We start from the raw sequence: 24,398 nt of genomic DNA on the forward strand, positions 1-24,398 counted from the left end.
TTCATATATTTCATATATTTTTTAACACTACACTTCCAGTTCAATCTGTCCATCAATGCACATCTGTTGTGAATTATAAAAACAGAGGAAGAAAGATTGAAAAGATTATCCAAGTGTTATAAATACAAGAATCTGTCATCAATACACATCTGGTGAATTATAAAAACAGAGGAAGAAAGAGGAGGAGAGAGAGGTGTTAAAGACAGAAAGGGAAAAGGGGAAAGGTTAAAACAGGATGGAGAGAGAGTTAAAGCAGAAAGGGAAAGAGGAGGAGAGAGAGGGGTGTTAAAGAGCACATGATTAATGAATCACAGTGCTACATAACTGTTCTCTCAGTTCATCACAATTACATAACCATTGGGCCGACTAGAGACACTGTTATCTTAAAAGCAGGTGAGGTGGCGATGATGGGACTGGGGGTTGGCATCCTCTCACATCAAAACATACCTGCAGACAGAGACAGATGGAGAGAGTGAGCATGTTTAAGCCTTGTGTATTTATTTTTTAATCTAACATTGTTAATCATCAATCAGGAGGTGAAATGCAAAACTGACCTGGGATCATTAACTGGGACTTGGCATCCTCTCACATCAAAACATACCTGCAGAGAGATCTGTATTTCAATGTAAAGCATCTCTTTAATAATACTTCCTGTATAATATAAACTGACCTGGGATCATTAACTCTGGGACTATTGCATCTCTATCTGTATTTCAATGTAAAACATCTCTTTAATAATACTTCCTGAATAATATAAACTGACCTGGGATCATTAACTCTGGGACTATTGCATCTCTATCTGTATTTCAATGTAAAACATCTCTTTAATAATACTTCCTGTTGACCTGACCAACTGACCTCTCACCTCTGATCATGCTGTGTCCTCTATGTAGCCAGTTCAGATGCAGGAGGGGTTCACCTAAACAGCTGATATAACCCAGAGGATTTAGGGAGAAGGGGAGAGAGGGATGAAGTGAAGGAGAGAGACCGTTATTGAGAAAATAAGGTAGTTAAAAATAAGGTAGTTAAAGTGACAGTGTTCAACAGGAATCTGTGTGTGGCCTCACCTGGTGTCCACACCACACTAAGTGGCTGCAGAGTACTTTATGCTGAAAAACTATATCTGCTTTTGGTTAGGTTATAATGATGGTAGAACCCTTTTTACATCCTAAAAAGAATGTATGCATTGCATGCTTACGTTTCACGTGTTAGTCATCAGTTATCTTGCTTACATTCTTCTTCCTGTATCCTTCTGACCATAGTACGTCCAGCTGTCATAAACGTACGTATGGTCTTGGTTAATGTACTCTTTCAAAAATAGAGTATAGCCTGAGTGTCATATGGCCTGGGTGAACTTGACATTGGTGTCTGTCTTTAAGCGGCATCTAGTCCATCTGCTGACTGGACGTAGTTGAGTAAATATAAATGAATAAAGACAGACACCAATGTCAAGTACAATAGCCTTGTTTGTGCATTGTACAAATCCCTACACGTGGAGTCCGGGGAACAGTCCGGCTAGTCGAATACCTATCAACTAGACTCCGTAACAAAAACCCACATGGGGGCTTATTTGACACCAAATCAACAACAGAAATTACTAAAACACAAATTGCTAATGTAGGATGTAAAAGGTGGATTTTATGATGTAATGTCAACTTAATACATTTCTATCCCAGGACCATTCAATTTTCAACTCACCCACAGCAATTCTCCATAAATCTGCTGTGGATTACCCAGAATCCCGAAATAAATGAATACATATGTGATCATTAAAAAACATATCTGTTTGTGCTTATAGGGAACCAGATCTTCAATACAACTAAGTTACTAAGTCTTTAACCACACTGTGTTGTTACACTGGTGAGTTAAAACTCAGGCGTCCTACACTTTAACTTGTTGTCTGAAAACAAAATTAACATTTTACTCAACTGCGTTACCCACTCCAGTCAGCAGATGGCGGTCTGAGACTTTAAGGTGATGCTGCTGGTGTGACGTATAATGTAGTGGACGGAACGCTTATTTCAACAGCAGCAACAGTTTGTCAGAAACCTCGGTAGCTTGCAAGACAAAATAGCCTAACCAATAAAGCTCTTTAGACGCTTTCGTGCATATTAGCCACTGTGTTTTAAACACACTTCTGTCGTCTACTTAGTTATCCGATTTAATTTCATATTTACGGTGTTATTATTATTCAGCTGCGGGCTGGTTAAGTTAGCATGAGCCTAGCTAGCTAACATCCCCGGCCATGCTGTCACCAAGCTACTCTCCTTCTAAAGAGGAAGATATCACAGTAAAACAAAAAGTAGAGGGTGAGGCCGTTTCTGTGAAAGAAGAGGAAGACGCGTTCAGCGTGAAAGAGGAGGAGGATGTTTCAGTAAAAGGAGAGGAGGGTGCAGTTTATGGCTGGAAGAGGAGATGACTGTTACATCGAAAAAGGAGGAGGAACCTGGATATCTGGGCCCGGTTTCCCAAACGCATCTTATGGCATCCAATGGTTCTTACGATGAACTTAGCCATAAGATGGTATTGAGAAACAGTTCCTTGATTAACACTAGTAAGTACTTTCTTAAAATCAGAGGCACAAACTCTGCAGTTGTTGGACTGATGTTTGGTGTTAAAGTGGAAATCTATTGTGACATTTAAATTATTAATTTATAGCCATTGATTCTTGAAGAATATAACACATGCCTCGTGAGCTGAGTTCAACTGTTTTCCCCATCAGAACCCCAAATAAGCTTTTTTTACTCCAATGTTTAGAAACATTGTAAATCATCACTGTATAGCATCAACATGGTTAAAACTATAATGTTGATATAATGGATGGTCAGTCCTTGCATCCATAGGTCTGTCTGTAGTTACATTTCTCCAATCCCATAATCATTTTATTACCAAAATAGTGGTGGAATGACAGATTTGTTATTGTTTGAACTGCAGATTGCTGGGTTGTGTGTTTTTTTTAAACAGCATCAAAATGACTGCCCAGAGACTTGGTTTGGTGAACAGCTGAGGGATGGGGGAAGGAGAAGTGTAACCACTCTCAAATTCATAGCGAAAGCTATTGTAGCAACCGTAACCCAACAACTAGCGAACATATTATGGTTCCATCTTGGCTAACAGTTATAAGGTGTTGGCAACTGGACCCAGGTTTGAGTTCAGCTCAGGGCCTCCCCCATCACTATGAATACAAGGACTGGCCATCCATGACATAAAAGGTTTCTAAATGGCTATATATTATTATTATATTATATCAAGAGGTTCATCTTGCGTAACAGTTATAAGGTGTTGGCTTACAGTCACTGGACCCAGGTTTGAGTTCAGCTCAGGGCCTCCCCTGAATATCAAGGACTGGACCATCCATGAATGTCACAATGATTGTTTTAAACAGGTTTCTAGGCTATAAGGACTAGAATGGCCATCCATGATGTCATAATGATAGTTTAAACAGGTGCCTAGGCTATATAGTATATTCTAGAATTCATCCATGATGTCATAATGATAGTTTAAACAGGTGCCTAGGCTATATAGTATATTTTAGAATTCATCCATGATGTCATAATGATAGTTTAAACAGGTGCCTAGGCTATATAGTATATTTTAGAATTCATCCATGATGTCATAATGATAGTTTAAACAGGTGCCTAGGCTATATAGTATATTCTAGAATTCATCCATGAGGAGAATTCAACCATAATTAGAGGTCGACCGATTATGATTTTTCAACACCGATAACGATTATTGGAGGACCAAAAAAGCAGATTCCGATTAATCGGCCAATTTATTTTTTTTTATTTGTAATAAAGACAATTACAACAATACTGAATGAACACTTATTTTAACTTAATATAATACATCAATAAAATACATTTAGCCTCAAATAAATAATGAAACATGTTCAATTTGGTTTAAATAATGCAAAAACAAAGTGTTGGAGAAGAAAGTAATATGTGCCATGTAAAAAAGCTAACGTTTCAGTTCCTTGCTCAGAACATATGAAAGCTGGTGGTTCCTTTTAACATGAGTCTTCAATATTTCCAGGTAAGAAGTTTTAGGTTGTAGTTATTATAGGAATTATAGGACTATTTCCCTCTATACCATTCGTATTTCATTAACCTTTGACTATTGGATGTTCTTATAGGCGCTTTAGTATTGCCGGTGTAACAGTATAGCTTCCATCCCCCTCCTCGCTCCTCCCTGGGCTCGAACCAGGAACACAATGACAACAGCCACCCTCGAGGCAGCGTTACCCATGCAGAGCAAGGGGAACAACTACTCCAAGGCTCAGAGCGGGTGACGTTTGAAACGCTATTAGCGCACGCTAACTAGCTAGCCATTTCACTTCGGTTACACCAGCCTCATCTCGGGAGTTGATTGGCTTGAAGTCATAAACAGCGCAATGCTTGACGCACAACAGCGCAATGCTTGGCACCTGCTTCTGCCTACCACCGCTCAGTCAGATGAAATGCAACGCAGGACATGCTAGATAATATCTAGTAATATCATCAACCATGTGTAGTTAACTAGTGATTATGATTGATTGTTTTTATAAGATAACTTTAATGATTTTATTGATGTATTGTATTAAGTTAAAATACGTGTTCATTCAGTGTTGTTGTAATTGTCATTATTACAAATACATTAAAAAATATATTTTAAAAAATCAGTATCGGCTTTTTTGGTCCTCCAATAATCGGTATCGGCATTGAAAAATCATAATCGGTCCTCTAATCCAAAGTAGTGTGAAATGCACTCATTAGCAACCTGGAAATGGAGGTTACTCCCCTGAGTTTCCCCCATTCAGAATACATTGTGAAAAACTAAAATCTTTGTTCACCATTTTTGCTCTTGGCAGATATACTACATACAATTTTAGCAAACACAGAAAGGGGCCTATATTGGAGACCAAATGTCGTCTGGCACACTGCTTAGAGTTTCAACAACATGATTTACTTATTTCTAGTCTACAATCTTAGATGTTACTACTAATGTGAAAACAAGACAAAATATGACTATTCTTGCTCATTTTAAGACAACTGTCAAATAATCATTACATTCATTACAGACAACAATTGTTGTAAAACATCATGGCTACGCTGTTGGCATCACCTTTTACAGTGGATTACCGCTGTTGTGGGCCTTTAATCATCTGTCTGACTTTGTTATTCACACAGGAGAGAGACGGGACTACCGTGGATCCTCTGGGGAGCCTCAACAACCTCATGATGCTGACAAGGCAGAGAAGAATCTCTCCACATTAGAACACCCCAAGAAACACCTGCAGAGATCCACAGGGAAGAGAACTCTCTGCTGCTCTGACTGTGGGAAGAGATTCACCTCATCAGGCATTACAATTCATCAGCGAACACACACAGGGGAGAAATCTTATAGCTGTGATCAATGTGGGAAGAGTTTTACTACATCTGGATCTCTGACTTTACACCAGAGAACACACACAGGAGAGAAATCTTATAGCTGTACTCAATGTCGAAAGAGTTTTACTAATCCATCCGGCCTGATATCACACCAGAGAACACACACAGGAGAGAAATCCTATAGCTGTGATGAATGTGGGAAGAGTTTTGCCCAATCTGGAGCGCTGACAGTGCACCAGAGAATACACACAGGAGAGAAACCTTATAGCTGTGGTCAATGTGGGAAGAGTTTTGGTCAATCTGGAGATCTGAGAGTGCACCAGAGAACACACACAGGAGAGAGAGACCTTATAGCTGTGATCAATGTGGGAAGAGTTTTTCCCAATCTGGAGCGCTGACAGTGCACCAGAGAATACACACAGGAGAGAAATCTTATAGCTGTAGTCAATGTGGGAACAGTTTTGCTGCATCAAGAACTCTGACTCAACACCAGAGAATACACACAAGAGAGAAATCCTTTGTCTGTGAATAATGTGGGAAGAGTTTTGGCCAATCCATCTGGTATCACACCAGAGAAAATAAGTGTTGCGTTCCTTTGTTTAGTGACTCCTACATTTATATGCATCACTCCAACATGTAGCTGACTGTCTTCTGCAGGTTGTCCTCTAAGCAGTGAGGAAATGGGAGATATCTTTTACCATGTGTTTGTTTAAGTTTTGTTAGTTTCAACAGCACGTACAACCTAATTTCCCCTCTAATCGATATCAGTGATTTATTGCTATTTGTCAAAACAACAGTGTTTCTGGTGCTTGTGCAGTTTATAAGGAGCTTGTTTAAAAAATACAAGTAATATGATTATTGTGGCAGATGTTTGTGTAAATAGCACATGTTATGTTTAGGTTTTCAATTTATCCCCAAACTGTTCCTGCATATTGGTTATTGATTTGGACACGTTAAAACTGTGTTTTGACATTGGGCTATCCCACCAAGCAAAATTATATTGAAAAGCATTTCACTGTTGTATTCGGTGCATGTGACTAATACAATTTGATCTGAGTTTTTGTTTGGGCTCGTTCCAAGAGGACAAGAAAAGGAGAAAAAAATAACATGATTCTTTATTATTATTTAGGAATAGGTGTTTTTTCTTGTTTTTAATTGTTGACAGCCAGTAGACACCATGTTTATATTGGTGAAGGTGAAGCATTGTAGTTGATTATAATGTGAAATTGAAGTTGTTTTCTGTTGGTGGTGAGCAAACGTGTCCAACAGAAATATAGGATATGTTTGTTTTCTTAAGGGGGAAGGTGATACAGGCTTTGGTTTTTCTATTTATGTTTTGAGGTTGGACTTTAACACGTCTATCTCGTTAGCATGTTGGACTGATTGGTGTCACCTCGTTAGTCAGTATGTAAGAGTGGTCCAGGTTCTATTAAAGAGTGTCTGGCCCAGTGCTCCAGTTGTCTTGATAGATGTGGAGAGTCAACACCTTTAGTTGCTCCACCTTTTTGGTTTACTTCCTGTCTTTAAGTTTGGTGAGGGTTTTTCTTTTGTTTCCCTCTTCTTGGGCAGATTTAGTGGGTCTCATGGTGGGTGTCTTATTTCCCAGTTGTTGTTACTAGTCAACTTCCAGTGGACACCCCCATAGTGTCTTTCAGAGCCCCTCCTAAAAAAGAAGCTAATATTTTGGGTTGGATATAGCATCCAATTAATATTTTAATCAATGAAATGTCCTTAAATGTTCATTAGTCTTTCAGTTGTTAATCTTCTGTTTGTTATGTACTAAATATTTTAGTTTATTTTCATTTAGTTTTTTTCCTGTGAAGCCATTGTGTTGCATCCATGTCTGAAATGTGCTGTATAAATAAAGCTTGATTTGATTTCAACAAATGAACCCAAAGACTGAACAATCAACAGACTCTTGGTCCCTCTTAGTATGAAAAACAGTATCAATCCCACTTTTCCAGCCTGCTGAAGGCGTGGTGGAGTGGTAAACACCACCCCCGGCTCTACCAGGGGCTTGAGGTGGTCTCCCACAGCTCTGCTTATGTCATGTTCTGTGGCCTTGCCGTTCCATTTCTTGACTGCCCCTGCAACACAGAAAGAAACACATTTAGTAATATTATATAAAACATTAAAAGTAATTAATATGGAGCGTCTATGGCTTCAGTTACACCTGGCACCTAAATGTGACTTATGTCATCTGATCACTCCAAACTGCATTAGGTTCAGATCTACCAGGATGGACCTTTCACAGTCTGGATGCAGTCAGGCCACTGAATATAAATAAGCAATGTAAAGAGGTGGGGTGAATGAGTGGGGAAAAGTACATTCTACACAAATGACCATAATAGCAAAGAACAAATGTGTGTCTGAGGGGAAATTAACTTTCATACAGCCAGAAGGGGTGAGAAATTACACCAATATCAGTGGTCAATTTGCACTAATGTAAATAAACATGGATGATGGAACATATTACCTTTTGCTGATGTGATGAACCACTAAGGGGACATAAATATTTACCATCTAAACCATGTGTGACCTCTCACCTCTCTGGCTGTAGAAGTGTTCTTCCTAACCAGTCCCTCAACAGCTCTCTGACTGAGCTCCACCCTCACTGGGTCTTCAGAGGAGAGGAAGGCTGAGGAGGGATGGAAGGATGAATGGATCAGTCAGTCAATAAAGTGTAGAGCTGCTGTCTGACAAAATCACTATTTTAGTAGTTCATTAAAATAAATAAGGCTTTATGACTGCTGAATACCAACTATCAATCACTTAGATTGTGTAATTTCAGGTAGCGATACATCATTGGGACGTCCCTAGTCCATTGAAGTTTACATTTAAAATGGTTAAATTATGGATTAAGGTTAGGGTTTAGGGTAGGGATGTCCCAAGAATCCCAGATAGCATTGACCATTGTGCATTTGTAACCGATGTGAAATGGCTGGCTAGTTAGCGGGGTGTGCGCTAATAGCGATTGTAACGATGTTTCGTGGGAGGCAGTTGTTTATGTGTGTAGAGTCCCTGGTTCGAGCCCAGTTAGGGGCGAGGAGAGGGACGGAAGCTATACTGTTACACATTCTTCAGTCTCTTTTACGCAGCAGGTGTAAAAGAAACACAGACAAGACAAGTTGGCGCTCAGGTCATTATGGTCATTGGAGTTTAAAAAAAAATAGCATCTAATTATGTGTAACTGTATGTGGGGTTGTTAGAGAAGAATGTGATTGTCAGCCCTAACAATCCATTCTAGCATCTCATCAGGCTCTGAAAAAGTCTTCATTGATGACGTGTTCTTTCTATTCCAGGGGACAGCAGAGGAACTTCATCGATTCCACTCCTTCATCAATACAAGCAGTGAACATCTGAAATTCACCCTCACCTTTGATGCGCATGAAACAAGTTACCCGATGGTTGGACGATACTTTTCTCATCAATCATCTTAAATACCATACTTAAAAACTGGAAATCAACCAATCCTTACCTATGATGTTAACTACAACAGAAATAACTTAAAATGTATAACTTTAAATTAAACCAATCGTTTGCACTCATGACTTGAGTGATTAAAGTAAACCACCGTTTTGGAAATACATAATGCCATCTAACCAAATATCAAAGAATGTTAGCTACATGCAGTTATCTTAGCCAGCCAGCTAACGTTTGCTATTTAGCCAACTAGCTATTAGCCTAAACAGCATAACCAACCAGCACGGTTGTGGTCAGCAGAGACCAACTACCGGAAACCAATTATAACCCAACTAACAGTAAACCAAGGTGGAAAAAGTTACAAAACTCCCGTAGTCTAATTCACAGAAAACATGCTGAAAAGTAGTGATGGGGAAACAAAGCTTCCTGAAGCATTGGCTCTTTCCAGATAATTGTTTAAAAAAAAATAGGTTCATTACTCAAGGCTTTGAGCGACACAGAATTTAGAACAGCCACATTTTTACAGATGACGTCCCCCACCGAAGCAGCGTAGCCTTCAGGTCTGCTACTAAACCACGGGCCTTGATCGAGATCATCAAGTCTATGCTGCATTGTGGGTAAACGGTGACTGGCTGACTGATGTATAAATAATAACGAGTAGTTATTTAAGATGCAAGGTGATTTGTAAATGAGTCAGCAGCCACCTGCACTGTCGGCTGCAATGTCGAACGAGCCCAAATTCATCAAAACCAATCAGGTGTTCGACGAAATGATTCTTCAGACGTCATTGATCACGTGCTGCTGATAAAGGGACACTGCTTTGAATTATACCGCTTAGCGACTTCAGTACATGCCTCATAGCTCCAGTCTCAAACTTAACCACGTTCCTGCTGAAGAAGAGACGGTCGTCTGGATGGAGAAAGAAGCTCTCGTGATAGAGGTGGAGGAAGAGGAGGCTGTTACAATACAAAAACAAGTAGAGGTTGAGGCTGTTACTGTGAAAGAAGAGAAAGACGTCTCAGTTAAAGAAGAGGGAGACTCGTTCAGAGTTAATAAAGAGGGGGACGACGACGTTTCAGTGAACGAAGAGGAGGGGGAGGTGACTGTCACATCGGAAAATGAAGAAGAGGAGGAAACTGGATATCTCGGCCCGGTTTCCCAAGCGCATCTTAAGGCGTCCGATGGTTCTAACGATGACGCGGACCTGATTAACACTAGTAAGTACTGTCTTAAATACAGAAGCACAAACTCTGCAGTTGTTGAACTGATGTGTGGTGTTAAAGGGGACATTTGCAATTGCCACATCCATATTTTGACTCTTAAATTATTTATTTATAGGCATTGATTCTTGAAGAATATAACGCATGCCTCATGAGCTTAGTTCAACTGTTTACCCCATCAGAACCCCAAATAAGCTTTTTTTACTCCAATGTTTAGAAACCATGTAAACCAACACTGTATAGCCTCAACATGGTTAAAACTATAATGTTGATATCATGGATGGTCAGTCCTTTTATCCATAGGTCTGTCTATGAATTTGAGAGTAGTTACATTTCTCCAGCCCCATCCATCTTATTACCAAAATAGTGGTGTAAGTACAGCTTTGTTATTGGTTGAACTGCAGATTGGTTGTTTGATTGGTTGTGTGGCTTTTAAACAAACAAAATGGCAGAGACCTGAACTGTTAGAATACTCATACTAACTGTACTATTTGATGTTAATGAAGTATATAGTTTGCTAATTGGTCATAGTATGATGTAGTTAGTATGCCAAAAGTTCACGGATGTCGTACTAAATTCGCCAAAATATGACATATACACGAACTGCTTTAAATAATTATGACAAATGTTGAGCAATGTAATCAAGTAATGACTTTTCAAATAGTTACGTGACACGTTGTTAGCTACACTATCCTTACAAAACCAATAGCATATCTTTCCAGCAGTATGTATCGGTATGTTAACTAGATACCTAACGTTAGTTGGCTACTTATACATCAAACCTGCCAGTTTAGTAACTATATTCTAATTAACTACCCAATGTTTATTGACTTGATTAGAGAGCAGAATTACTGATGAATTTAATAACTTGTTGACTATGGCCGGTGTCAGTAAACACCTGCAAAAAAGCTCAAATTAAATTGTTGCCAGCAGCACAGTTAGTCAACAACACTCTGGATCACATGAAAACAGCCTATTCAGCTCTGCTAGGGCAAGTAAAATGGTAAGAGTGAGTTTCTCTGATTTGTGTCTAGCAAGCTATCCAATGTTAGCCAGTTAGCTTGGGTGCTTTACTGTCATTGTGAGGTCAGAAGGCTTGGATCGACCCTACTCCTCAGCCATATAGTATTAGTTTACAAACAGTGGCTTTATACGAGCTTATGTTTTGGTTTCTGGTGGGGTAATACGGCTAAAACATTTGAGGCAATTATAAGTTATATTCTACAAGAATTCTACAAGAAAGTTGCTCTGCAAAGGCTTTTGTGGAGCAATGGGTGACTGTTGTGTGCAGAGGGTCCCTGGTTCGCGCCCGGGTATGGGCGAGGGGACGGTCTAAAGTTATACTGTTACACAAGGTATTGGTCAAATAATGTTAGCTGCTAATCGCTAGTTAGCGGGCTAGCTAGCTTGTTAAATGTATTAAGAGTCAGAGCAAACGTAGCTAGCTAATACTGCCTGCTACCAGTGCTGTTGTAGGCCAAGATAAGCATGTTTGTGCAGCGGTATCTTATCAGAGAGGAGTAAGCTGAAGTATGAAGATGTTGGTTAGCTAGCAGGCTACATGAAGTAAGAAAACAACATGTAATGTAATATCTAATTAGGGGTCAATTAGGGGTCAACTGGAAACAATGACCAACACTTTGGTTCCAACACATCTTCTTCTCTGAGGTTTATAGTCAGACTACACTCATCAGGTGTATTGCTGCCACCTACTGTACGGGGTTATAAAAAATAACCAAAATGCAAACAAAAAATGGGATGAACAAATCATACTAATTACGTAAAATAAAAAATCCACACTAACCAAATTCACTCCAATACCCTGAATTTCAAACAAAAATGGTGCTATTCAGATCCCTTCACAGGTTCAGGAACCTGGGAGGGGGAACTTCTTCATTCAGTTCTCCCTGTAACATTTTGTCTGAAGTCCTGGAGATCCAGAAATCCATTTGCCGCCTTCACAATGATGTCTAGCTTCTTAGATGTTTTATTAGTTTATTATTAATGCAATTTATCACTGCGGCAGTGAGGGCAAATCAAATCAATTTTGGAAACTGGTAGTTTTGGATGAAGGTTACTAATAATTTTTTCATGCAATTTATCACTTTCTCTATAAACACAACAAAGTCCACCTCTTTCACTATTTGTCTGTTGGGATCCTTCTCCTGCATGGCTTCACTGCAAACTGTGGGACATCCACTACCTTCTCCTCTCTACTCCTTCGGCTATTTTCACTGCCTCCACATAGGATACCTGCTGGATGGACCTGATAATCATAGCTACTACGACCTCCTTCATCCGTACAGGGCACTCCGGGAACTGTTGCGCTGTTGACACACAATCGGCATCATACCACTCCTGGTCACTCGAACGATTCCATTTTACCCACTTCATCCTTCACCATCTTTGAGACCGTTAACAGGTCACCCACAAAAACATCCTTGCTGATGATTCCCACTCTGACCCTAAACTGCTGTTCATTACCAACTTTAGCCCTTTTCACTCTACTGTTCTTCACCATCATCCACTCAGACTAACCAACTGTACTCACCCCATGATAATCCCTCAATGCTTCCTCCATTGCTCCTCCAGTCATCCCCTGGACTCCCTCGCTCTGTGCTGTGAAAGATGTGAGTTTGTGTTCTCAAAGTAGCACCTATATTGTTGTCATTCCAGCACATCTGTTGTTTATCCAACTTGTTAACCCTTTCGTCTCCACTACTTGCTGTCATTTCCCTTCCTGATTTTCCTCTCTTGGATGTCTCCACCATGCTCCTACTCTGTCAGTAATTCCTCCCTGGTTTATTAATTGTTAGTCATGTCAAACAACAATATATTAAAGGTGCTGCACATTCTATTCCAAATCTAGAAGAATTGTCATTATGTTTCCATGATTAACAGTTCACCAGTTAACTAAGCCTATAATGTGGACACCAAGGATGTGGATACCAAGGAACTTGAAGCTCTCAACCTGCTCCACTACAACCCCTTCGATGAGAATGGGGGCGTGCTCAGTGTTTAGTTCCAGGGTCCTTCGCTTAGTGATGCGCTTTGAAGGACTATGGTTTTGGACGCTGAGCTGTAGTCAATGAACAGCATTCTCACATAGTTGTTCCTTTTGTTCAGGTGGGAAAGGGCAGTGTGGAGGGCAATAGAGATTGCATCATCTGTGGATCTGTTGGGGTGGTATGCAAATTGGAGTGGGTCTAGGGTTTCTGGGATAATGGTGTTGATGTGAGCCATGACCAGCCTTTCAAAGCACTTCATGGCTACAGATGTGCATGCTATGAGTCGGTAGTCATTTTGGCAGGTTGCCTTAGTCCCTGTGCCCAAGAACACTGTGGTGGTCTGAAACATGTTGGTATTACAGACTCGGACAGGGGATGAAAATGTCAGTGAAGACCCTTGCCAGTTGGTCAGCGCATGCTTGGGCACACATCCTGGTAATCCGTCTGGCCCTGCGGCCTTGTGAATGTTAACCTGTTTAAAGGTCTTACTCACATCGGCTGCGGAGAGCGTGATCACAAGTCGTCCGAAACAGCTGATGCTCTCATGCATGTTTCAGTGATACTTACCTCGACGCGAGCATAGAAGTTATTTAGCTTCTCTTGTAGGCTTGTGTCACTGGGCAGCTATCGGCTGTGCTTCCCTTTGTAGTCTGATGTGGCAGGCCTGCCACATCCGGCGAGGGTTGGAGCAGATGTTCAAGGGGTATAGCAATATCCCCAGGGTAGCAGTAATACTTTGAGATTTGTCCACAAAGGGGTACCCCTCCCATAGGTGGCTCATTATTGGGATTCATTGCTGATTCCTACCTATAGCTCACTATGAAGTGTCTATTGATGCAGATAAAGGGCCCTGTTGGAGATTGGTGGTTGGTAGCTGAGTCGAGGGAACGAGCAGAGTTGGACACGGCCATGAAATTATCCCACACAGTCTGTGGTTCATTTGAACCCCATTCCTGGGAATTAGATTTGATTAAAAATCAAACCAGTCTGTTACCACAGAATGGTTTGTCCCATTTCCAGCAAGGTTACGAGGTGCTTTGTCATTTCCAGAGTTCGTTTATTTTTATTACTGTCCATATGTAGCTTGTTTTTGGTCACAGAATGGCTGAATAAGTGCAACATTTTACCTGGAGCTAACTATGCAGAGCATAGCGCATATCAAATGACTTTAGCTTCCCTCCAGGTCTGAGGACACACTCTCTCTAGTAGGCTTAAATTAAAGATACGGAAAATAGGAGTGGCAATATAGTCCGCTATTATCCTCATTCATTTTCCATCTAGATTGTCAGACCCCGGTGGCTTGTCATTGTTGATGGACAACAATAATTTTATTCACCTCTTCCACACTGACTTTACGGAATTCTAAATTGCAATGCTTGTCTTTAATAATTTGGTCAGATATACTTGGAAGTGTAGTGTCAGCGTTTGTTGCTGGTATGACATGCCTACGTTTGCTAATCTTGCCAATGAAAAAATCATAAACGAAGTGCAAATTTATCTGACCATTTCTACTGATCTGGTGCCAGTTATGATTTTCATATTCACATTTTACTGGAACAGTATAATTTGATTTTTAATCGTATCTCAAAATCATTGTCTGTGATTAATCTACATTCTATATAAATAGATATTTAAATTATATAAATCTAAATAATGTTTACTGCCATTGCCAACTATGTAAAAATAGCCTACATAAAGCCAACAAATAAAAACAACTAGAAAATATCCAGATAAAAATAAATCACATTGGCTGAGCATTACCTGTCTACCTTGTTGATACACTGGTTAACGTTCTATCACCTCGGTCTGTCTGAAATGTGATAGCAACATTGTATGAAATAGTTTGGGACAGACACAGCTGTAGGCTATTTGTGAAAGGGATAAGAAGTAATCAGGTATTGTATGACATTTCCACTGGATCAGAGCATTACATTTTTCCCTTTCATGTCGAGTGGTTATCAAGAGTGAGAGCTGGAAATATTTTACTCTAATCAATAATTCCTCAAAGTATTTGTAAGACTTTGTTTACTTGATGTTTGAGGTGAAGTGGTGGTGAGTAAATACTATCAGACATCCCCAAATAGGTGCATCGCTCTCTGCCCTCTGTTCGCTAAAATGCCATTTGGTTGCAGAAACTCCTGCATGCTAATGTGGAAACCGCTAGTTATACCATAGACCTACTGTAGGACTCATAACTTCACCTAACAACAACCTAGACCTACTGAAAGGTGCCTATATTGGAGACCAAAAGTTGTCTGGCACACTGCTTAGGATTTCAACAACTTCAAAAACGTATTTCTTGCATACAATCGTCGATGTTACCACTAATGGGAAAACAAGACAAAATATGACTGTTGTTCACTTGACTGTCTTAAGACGAATGTCAAATAATTAACATTCATTCCAGACATCATTGTTTGAACAACATAATGGCTACGCTGTTGGCATCACCTTTTTACAGTGTATTTTTGCTGTTGTGGGCCTTAAACCACCTGTCTGACTTTTTATTCACACAGGAGAGAGACCTGACTATCGTGGATCCTCTGGGGGGCCTCAACAACCTCATGATGCTGACGAGGCAGCGGAGAGTCTCTCCACTTCAAAACCCCTCAGGAAACACCAGCAGAGACCCACAGGGAAGAAATCTCATTGCTGCTCTGACTGTGGGAAAGGTTGCAAATCTCCATCAGAACTTAAAATACACCAGAGAACACACACAGGAGAGAAACCTTATAGCTGTGGTCAATGTGGGAGGACTTTTACTACATCTAGCGGTCTGACAGTACACCAGAGAACACACACAGGAGAGAAACCTTACAGCTGTGATCAATGTGGGAGGACTTTTACTACATCTAGCGGTCTGACATTACACCAGAGAACACACACAGGAGAGAAACCGTACAGCTGTGATCAATGTGGGAGGAGTTTTGTTCAATCTAGCCATCTGACTTCACACCAGAGAACACACACAGGGGAGAAACCTTATAGCTGTGATCAATGTGGGAGGACTTTTACTACATCTAGCGGTCTGACATTACACCAGAGAACACACACAGGAGAGAAACCTTTTAGCTGTGATCAATGTGGGAGGAGTTTTTCTGGATCAAGCAATCTGATTCGACACCAGAGAACACACACAGGAGAGAAATCTTATAGCTGTGATCAATGTGGGAGGAGTTTTGTTCAATCTAGCAATCTGGCAGTACACCAGAGAACACACACAGGAGAGAAACCTTATAGCTGTGATCAATGTGGGAAGAGATACAATGATAAAAGATCTCTGATCAAACATCAGAAAATACATACATGAAGAAGTTTCAGGATATCAATGAAATAATGTCACAATGTAAAATGTTTTAACATTGTAGTAGGAGTATTTTAATGATGTCACAATGTAGAATGTTTTAACATTGTAGTAGGAGTATTTTAATGATGTCACAATGTAGAATATTTTAACATTGTAGTAGGAGTATTTTAATGATGTTCTACCTTATCGTTTACCCTGTTCAAGTAAGTCGCTCTGGATAAGAGCGTCTGCTAAATGACTTAAATGTAATGTAATGATATGGATATTGTAACATTGTAGTAGGAGTATTTTAATGATTTAATGATTTTAATTCTACCTTATCGTTTACCCTGTTCAATTGATTGCAGCATGATATGGATATTAACCTCAGGGGAAAATCCAGGCTCTGAATTGAAATGTTATTTAACAAAAAGTGACTAACAAAAAAAGACCTGTGTTACACTTACTGTGTTGGTGACGCACTTTAATCAAAATGCAGCACTTCAACATGTAGCCAGCGGTTTTCTACTAGTTGAAAAAGCTGCTTGTTAAAAAAAATACATGTAATATAAAAATTGTCGCAGATGTTTGTATTTTCACACATGAAAGCAGTATAATAAATTGGTCTATAATCAATTTTGTTAACAATCTGACATCACTCCAGTATTTCTTGACAACGTTCAAATGCTAATTGTCTTTGTTCCACTACTGAAGAAGCATGACTCAAATCACCTCATATTTCAAACATTCAGCCTGACAAAATATGTGTTTTATTATTCCATGCCTCACCGTTAAGTGCTTTTAGAATTTCAGGATCCATTCTCAATGTGCTAACCCAAATGCATGACATTGGGGACTGGGCCCGATCTAACAACATGCCCATCGAGTGAACCCTAAAAAGAGAGCGAGAAGTAAGGTGGAAAGTTACTACGGATATTGCAGGAGTTGTTTGCTGATTGTTTAAGGGTGGGCAGTCAACCAGTTTTGTGTTTAGACAGTGCGTTGCCATGGATCACAATTTATTTTGACTGCACGTTTTTTCCGTATTGGAGACTCATTGGAGAGTTTTTATTTTTTGTTCCAAGGGGACGAGACTTCTAGAAGCTAGTGGGTTTTAGTATTCTATTGAAAGAAATTATTTAAAAAATAATACTATTGTATATTATTATTTAGAAATGTGTTTTTGCCTTGTTTTTAATTGTTGACAGCCAGACACCATGTTTATATTGTAGAAGCATTGTAGTTGATTATGTGAAATGGAAGTTGTTTTCTGTTGGGGGTGAGCAACCATGTCCAACAAAAATATAGGATATATTTGTTGTCTACAGGGGGAAGGTGCTACAGGCTTTGGTCTTTCCATTTATGTTTTGAGGTTGTACATTAGCAGGTATAGCTCGTTAGCAGGTAGGGTGCACTGATTGGTGTCACCTCATTAGTCAGTATGTGTTACACCTGTGCTGGCTTGTAAATATTGTTAGTTGGAAGGTGTTTCACCTGAGTTGGTCCAGGTTCTATTTAAGAGTGTCTGGCCCAGTGCTCCTGACAGATGTGGAGAGTCAACACCTTTAGTTGCTCCACCGTTTTTGTCAAAGATGTTTTCTTTTCAGGTTGAAGTTTTTTTACTGAAGAGAGCCTTATTTTGAAGAAGAAAACAAAAAAATGAATCCAAACAAGCAAACCAGGTCGGTTCCGGGGACTGGTATAGCAAATACCGTAAGATTTTCATGGACTGAAAAGGAGATGGTGACTTGGGGCAGGGAAACTTTTGGAAGGACCATATTGATGGGATGCCTCAAGATAGAGGTGAAGGAAGTGCTCTGCCTCCAAGGCAACCCAAGTGGTCATTCTCTCTTTCTCCCCTTACCCATCTGTCTATCGCCTCCTTTGAATTTCATGCTGTCACAGTTACCAGCCCTTTCAAGCTTAACATCCTTATCATTTATCGCCCTCCAGGTTCCCTCGGAGAGTTCATCAATGGGCTTGATGCCCTGATAAGCTCCTTTCCTGAGGACGGCTCACCTCTCACAGTTCTGGGCGACTTTAACCTCCCCACGTCTACCTTTGACTCATTCCTCTCTGCCTCCTTCTTTCCACTCCTCTCCTCTTTTGACCTCACCCTCTCACCTTCCCCCTACTCACAAGGCAGGCAATACGCTTGACCTCATCTTTACTAGATGCTGTTCTTCCACTAACCTCATTGCAACTCCCCTCCAAGTCTCCGACCACTACCTTGTATCCTTTTCCCTCTCGCTCTCATCCCACACTGCCCCTACTCGGATGGTATCGCGCCGTCCCAACCTTCGCTCTCTCTCCCCGCTACTCTCTCCTCTTCCATCCTATCATCTCTTCCCTCTGCTCAAACTTTCTCCAACCTATCTCCTGATTCTGCCTCCTCAACCCTCCTCTCCTCCCTTACTGCATCCTTTGACTCTCTATGTCCCCTATCCTCCAGGCCGGCTCGGTCCTCCCCTCCCGCTCCGTGGCTCGACGACTCATTGCGAGCTCACAGAACAGGGCTCCGGGCAGCCGAGCGGAAATGGAGGAAAACTCGCCTCCCTGCGGACCTGGCATCCTTTCACTCCCTCCTCTCTACATTTTCCTCCTCTGTCTCTGCTGCTAAAGCCACTTTCTACCATTCTAAATTCCAAGCATCTGCCTCTAACCCTAGGAAGCTCTTTGCCACCTTCTCCTCCCTCCTGAATCCTCCCCCCTCCTCCCTCTCTGCAGATGACTTCGTCAACCATTTTGAAAAGAAGGTCGACGACATCCGATCCTCGTTTGCTAAGTCAAACGACACCGCTGGTTCTGCTCACACTGCCCCACCCTATGCTCTGACCTCTTTCTCCCCTCTCTCTCCAGATGAAATCTCGCGTCTTGTGACGGCCGGCCGCCCAACAACCTGCCCGCTTGACCCTATCCCCTCCTCTTCTCCAGACCATTTCCGGAGACCTTCTCCCTTACCTCACCTCGCTCATCAACTCATCCCTGACCGCTGGCTACGTCCCTCCCGTCTTCAAGAGAGCGAGAGTTGCACCCCTTCTGAAAAACCTACACTCGATCCCTCCGATGTCAACAACTACAGACCAGTATCCCTTCTCTCTTTTCTCTCCAAAACTCTTGAGCGTGCCGTCCTTGGCCAGCTCTACCGCTATCTCTCTCAGAATGACCTTCTTGATCCAAATCAGTCAGGTTTCAAGACTAGTCATTCAACTGAGACTGCTCTTCTCTGTATCACGGAGGCGCTCCGCACCGCTAAAGCTAACTCTCTCTCCTCTGCTCTCATCCTTCTAGACCTATCGGCTGCCTTCGATACTGTGAACCATCAGATCCTCCTCTCCACCCTCTCCGAGTTGGGCATCTCCGGCGCGGCCCACGCTTGGATTGCGTCCTACCTGACAGGTCGCTCCTACCAGGTGGCGTGGCGAGAATCTGTCTCCTCACCACGCGCTCTCACCACTGGTGTCCCCAGGGCTCTGTTCTAGGCCCTCTCTTATTCTCGCTATACACCAAGTCACTTGGCTCTGTCATAACCTCACATGGTCTCTCCTATCATTGCTATGCAGACGACACACAATTAATCTTCTCCTTTCCCCTTCTGATGACCAGGTGGCGAATCGCATCTCTGCATGTCTGGCAGACATATCAGTGTGGATGACGGATCACCACCTCAAGCTGAACCTCAGCAAGACGGAGCTCCTCTTCCTCCCGGGAAGGACTGCCCGTTCCATGATCTCGCCATCACGGTTGACAACTCCATTGTGTCCTCCTCCCAGAGCGCTAAGAACCTTGGCGTGATCCTGGACAACACCCTGACGTTCTCAACTAACATAAAGGCGGTGTCCCGTTCCTGTAGGTTCATGCTCTACAACATCCGCAGAGTACGACCCTGCCTCACACAGGAAGCGGCGCAGGTCCTAATCCAGGCACTTGTCATCTCCCGTCTTGATTACTGCAACTCGCTGTTGGCTGGGCTCCCTGCCTGTGCCATTAAACCCCTACAACTCATCCAGAACGCCGCAGCCCGTCTGGTGTTCAACCTTCCCAAGTTCTCGCACGTCACCCCGCTCCTCCGCTCTCTCCACTGGCTTCCAGTTGAAGCTCGCATCCGCTACAAGACCATGGTGCTTGCCTACGGAGCTGTGAGGGGAACGGCACCTCAGTACCTCCAGGCTCTGATCAGGCCCTACACCCAAACAAGGGCACTGCGTTCATCCACCTCTGGCCTGCTCGCCTCCCTACCACTGAGGAAGTACAGTTCCCGCTCAGCCCAGTCAAAACTGTTCGCTGCTCTGGCCCCCAATGGTGGAACAAACTCCTCACGACGCCAGGACAGCGGAGTCAATCACCACCTTCCGGAGACACCTGAAACCCCACCTCTTCAAGGAATACCTAGGATAGGGTAAGTAAGGGTAAGTAATCCTTCTCACCCCCCCTTCTCTCCCCAAAAAAAAAAAAAAAAAAGATTTAGATGCAAGTGGCTGTTCCACTGGATGCCATAAGGTGTATGCACCAATTTGTAAGTCGCTCTGGATAAGAGCGTCTGCTAAATGACTTAAATGTAAATGTAAGAAATGTCGGTTTTGTGGGTCGGAAGAGCACGAGGCCAGGAGTGTGACGAGCCCAAGGCTTGCAGGAAGGAGCGGAGAAGAGGGAGAGTGGGACAGTGGTGCGAGAAGGAGTGGAAGAGGGAGTGGTGACAGTGATGGGGACGGAGGGAGGTGTGGAGATGGGAGGGAGGGGTGGGAGGGGGAGATGGGGGAAAGGAGTGGGGGACAGCCTGCCAGGCTTCCTCGAGGTTGAAATTAGAGATTTGGTGGAGGATTTAGCGGGGATGGGACGTTGTGTCTCCCGCTACCTCCTTCACCAAAGAAGAAAGGGATGAAGAGGGGAGCTTGGCAGGTTGTGAGAGGGAGGGGGTGTGGAGGGGGCTAAGAGAGTGGCGGGGGGGTAATTTGTCCTCCCGGTTTGCCTCAGCCCCTTGCATTTTAGTGGATGACTCCAGTGAGGGGTCGGTGGGCTGTTTGCTAGAGGGATCCCAACTCCTGTTTGAGGAGATGGGGTCCCCTACATGCAGCCCCGAGGCAAACAGGGAGGGGAGGGTGGTGGGTGGGGAGGGAGGACCCAACACACTGCCTGGGTCATGGGTTGGGATGGAGGACGGGGGGGGCGTCAGGAGATGAGAGGACGTCCCCGCCGGTGGAGATGGACCAGGGGAGCATCGGGTGAGTCTCCTGTTTTTTTTTTTGGTTTTTGGGTTTTTTATTTGTTGTTAATAATTAAATGAATAGTTCGGTTTCTTTTTTTAGTCTAAATGTTAGGGGGTTAAGGAATAATGTTAAAAGGAGGGCGGTTTTTTGTTATTTAGAGGGTGTGGGGTTTGATTTCTGTTTTTTACAGGAGGTTCACCTGAGGGATGGTGGGGATGTGTGTAGATTTAAGAGGGAGTGGGATAAGGGGGAATCTTTTTGGGGCATCGGAGGGGTGCACTCAACAGGACTAGGGATTTTGTGTGGGCATAGAGAGGTTAAAATAGAGAACACTTTTGTAATAATGCAGGGTAGAGTTTTGGGGATAGATGTTAAGTTTAGAGAAGCTAGATATAGGTTAATTGGGGTGTATGGGCCACAGGTGGCGGCAGACAGGAGGGAGATGGTGGACTGTCTGGCGCCCCTGTGTGTTACAAACAGGCACTTGGTGATAGGAGGAGACTTTAATATAGATTATGGGGTAGGTGGTGATAGCAGTGCAGGTGCCATCTCTGGGCTAATGGCTTGCCATGGTCTGGTTGATGGTGGCCTGCACACTACTCCGGCAATGGTCGGGCCTACATGGCGCAACTCCAGGGGGGTTGCGCGGAGGCTCGACTACATTTTTGTATCCAGGTCTTTGGGTCAGTTGTCTGGGCGGCTGTTGCCTGTTTTCTTCACGGATCACGACGGGGTGTTCCTGCAGGTGGGGTTGCCAGTCTGCCTCTTCGGTAGGGGTACTGGAAGTTAGATCGGGATATACTGGAGGAGCAAGCTTTCGTTGAGGCATTTTTTTGTTTCTTTCGGAGGCTTGAAGGCCTCCGGTCCATGTGCGAGGGGGTGTTAGAGTGGTGGGATTTAGTTAAGGGGAGGATAAGGGCTTTTATAATAGGATATTGTAGAAGGAAAAAAAGGGAGGAAAGGAGGGAGGTGGATCGTATCCAAAGGTTAATTGAACTCGAGTACGAGGCAGGCAACCTCGGCGGGTCGATTGACTGGGAGAGATTCGCAGCCCTAAAGGCGCAGCTCAGGGAGCTGCAGGACCAGAAGGCTCGAGCTTTCCTGGAGCGTGCGCATAGTGGCTTTCTAGAACATAATGAGACTTGTTCCGCTATGTTCTTTAAGTCGGTTAGGGCCAGGCAGAGTAGGAAGGTAATGCATGGAGTTAGGGAAGAAAATGGTAGTATAGTAAGTAAACCAGAGGAAATGGTCAGGGTGACAACTGATCATTTCCAAGGTTTATTTAAGGAAAAGGAAATTGATGTAGAGCAGGGAAACGTGTTTTTAGAACACTTTTCCCTGCGGTTGTCAGAGGACATTAGAGACGTGATGGAGGCCCAGATCTCACTAGAAGAGGTTGAGAGCGCTCTTAGGAGGATGGGAAAAGGGAAGGTGCCTGGGATGGATGGGCTGCCGGCTGAGTTTTACCTCAAGTTTTGGGGTATACTTGGACCAGTGGTTCTCGAAGTCTTGAAGGCCATCCTTGAGACGGGGGTCCCGGGGGGATCAATGGCTGTAGGTGTGCTGTCACTTCTTTATAAGAAGGGGGAAGCAACTGACCTTGGCAACTGGCGGCCATTGACCATGCTGTGCGTAGATTACAAGATTCTTGCAAAGGTTTTAGCAGACCGGTTGCGCAAAGCCCTTCCCTACGTCGTCCACGAGGATCAGACGTGCGGGGTAGAGGGCCGCTCTATAAGATGGAACCTACAGTTGATCAGGGATTCCATCGCTTGGGTTGAAGATAGAGGGCTGCCTTTAATGGTAGCAGCGCTAGATCAGGCGAAAGCTTTTGATCGCGTGAATAGATATTTTCTATTCAGGGTGTTAGGTAGATTAGGATTTGGGGAGAAGTTTATAGGATGGATCCGTACTTTATATGTCGGAGCGGGGTGTCGAGTTAGTGTAAATAGTCACTTAGGTGACGTTTTTGACTTCTCGTCTGGGGTCAGGCAGGGATGCCCACTCTCGCCTCTCCTCTTCGTTCTGTACATGGAGCCTCTGGGGGCTGCCATTAGGGCAGACACAGGGGTGGAAGGCTTGTTGATCCCTGGAAGTGGTGGGCTGCGTGTTAAGATGACGCAGTACGCCGACGACACTTCCTTGCTGTTGTGCAAGGACTCGTGCCTGACAAGGTCCCTTGCCATCTTTGGGGATTTCACCCGAGGCGTCGGGAGCAGTTCTGAACCATGCAAAGTCTTCCGTCAAGTTTTTCGGAAGATGGCGCGGTAGAACGGATGTGCCTGGGGGTTATCTCTCTGTGAAGGGGCCCTGAGGATTCTCGGGGTTCATTTTGAGACCTCCGGCTCAGCGACGCTAAACTGGAACATGCGTATCGCAGTGGTACAGAGGAAGCTAGCAATGTGGAAGGCTAGGTATTTGTCTTTTATGGGCAAAGTCCTGGTCCTAAAGGTGGATGTGTTGCCGTCTCTTTTGTATTTGGCGTACATCTACCCATTGCCGGCTTGTCTGAGGAGGCCTCTAGTGAGGCTTGTGTTTCAGTTTATGTGGAGTGGCAGGTGCGAGTGGGTCGCCAGGGCACGCATGATCTGTCCCATCGGGGAGGGAGGTAGGGGGGTACCACATTTCCCCCTCAAGCTGGACTCAATTTTTGTTTCTTTCTTGTTAGCGGAGCTTGCTCAGCCAGTGATACACCCGTCCGGTTACCTCCTGCGGGTGTTCTTCTCGTATCAGGCGAGAAGCGTAATGGTGTGGTCTAACGCGGGTCCTCGGGCGGAACAGCTGCCGTGGCACTTTGGTCATGCGGCCAAGCGGCTGCGTGCGCACCCCGAGGTTGAAGTTGCCCGAGTAGGTTTAGACCACAGGCACCTGTACGAGGAGGTCAG

The 24,398-nt window shown here is 43.3% G+C and overlaps 1 protein-coding gene, 1 long non-coding RNA gene and 1 pseudogene across 2 annotated transcripts; 2 read left to right on the forward strand and 1 right to left on the reverse strand.

Annotated features, from left to right (window-relative positions):
* The first annotated feature begins 1,956 nt into the window (after positions 1–1,956).
* Positions 1,957–6,436, forward strand: LOC127917586 (zinc finger protein 239-like; annotated as a pseudogene).
* Positions 6,437–6,582: 146 nt separating this feature from the next.
* On the reverse strand, positions 6,583–9,398 carry LOC127917587 (uncharacterized). The gene is made up of 3 exons (XR_008097557.1): positions 9,272–9,398; positions 7,916–8,007; positions 6,583–7,456 (listed from the first exon to the last, which is right to left on the reverse strand). It is a non-coding gene; the product is annotated as an uncharacterized LOC127917587 (long non-coding RNA).
* A 232-nt stretch (positions 9,399–9,630) lies between these two features.
* On the forward strand, positions 9,631–16,959 carry LOC127917585 (gastrula zinc finger protein XlCGF17.1-like). The gene is made up of 2 exons (XM_052500615.1): positions 9,631–10,009; positions 15,537–16,959. The coding sequence occupies exons 1-2, from the start codon at positions 9,643–9,645 to the stop codon at positions 16,328–16,330; spliced, it is 1,161 nt and encodes a 386-aa protein (XP_052356575.1). The 5' UTR covers positions 9,631–9,642; the 3' UTR covers positions 16,331–16,959.
* The last annotated feature ends 7,439 nt before the right edge of the window (positions 16,960–24,398 follow it).

Source organism: Oncorhynchus keta, unplaced genomic scaffold (assembly GCF_023373465.1).
Source record: "Oncorhynchus keta strain PuntledgeMale-10-30-2019 unplaced genomic scaffold, Oket_V2 Un_contig_11676_pilon_pilon, whole genome shotgun sequence".
Classification (NCBI taxonomy): Eukaryota; Metazoa; Chordata; class Actinopteri; order Salmoniformes; family Salmonidae; genus Oncorhynchus; species Oncorhynchus keta.

Excerpts from the sequence above, each read along its gene's own strand:
- LOC127917585 (XM_052500615.1), top strand. The coding sequence starts at position 9,643 with ATGCCTCATAGCTCCAGTCTCAAACTTAACCACGTTCCTGCTGAAGAA. Across the intron at positions 10,010-15,536 it reads CGCGGACCTGATTAACACTA|GAGAGAGACCTGACTATCGT; the intron begins GTAAGTACTGTC and ends TTATTCACACAG.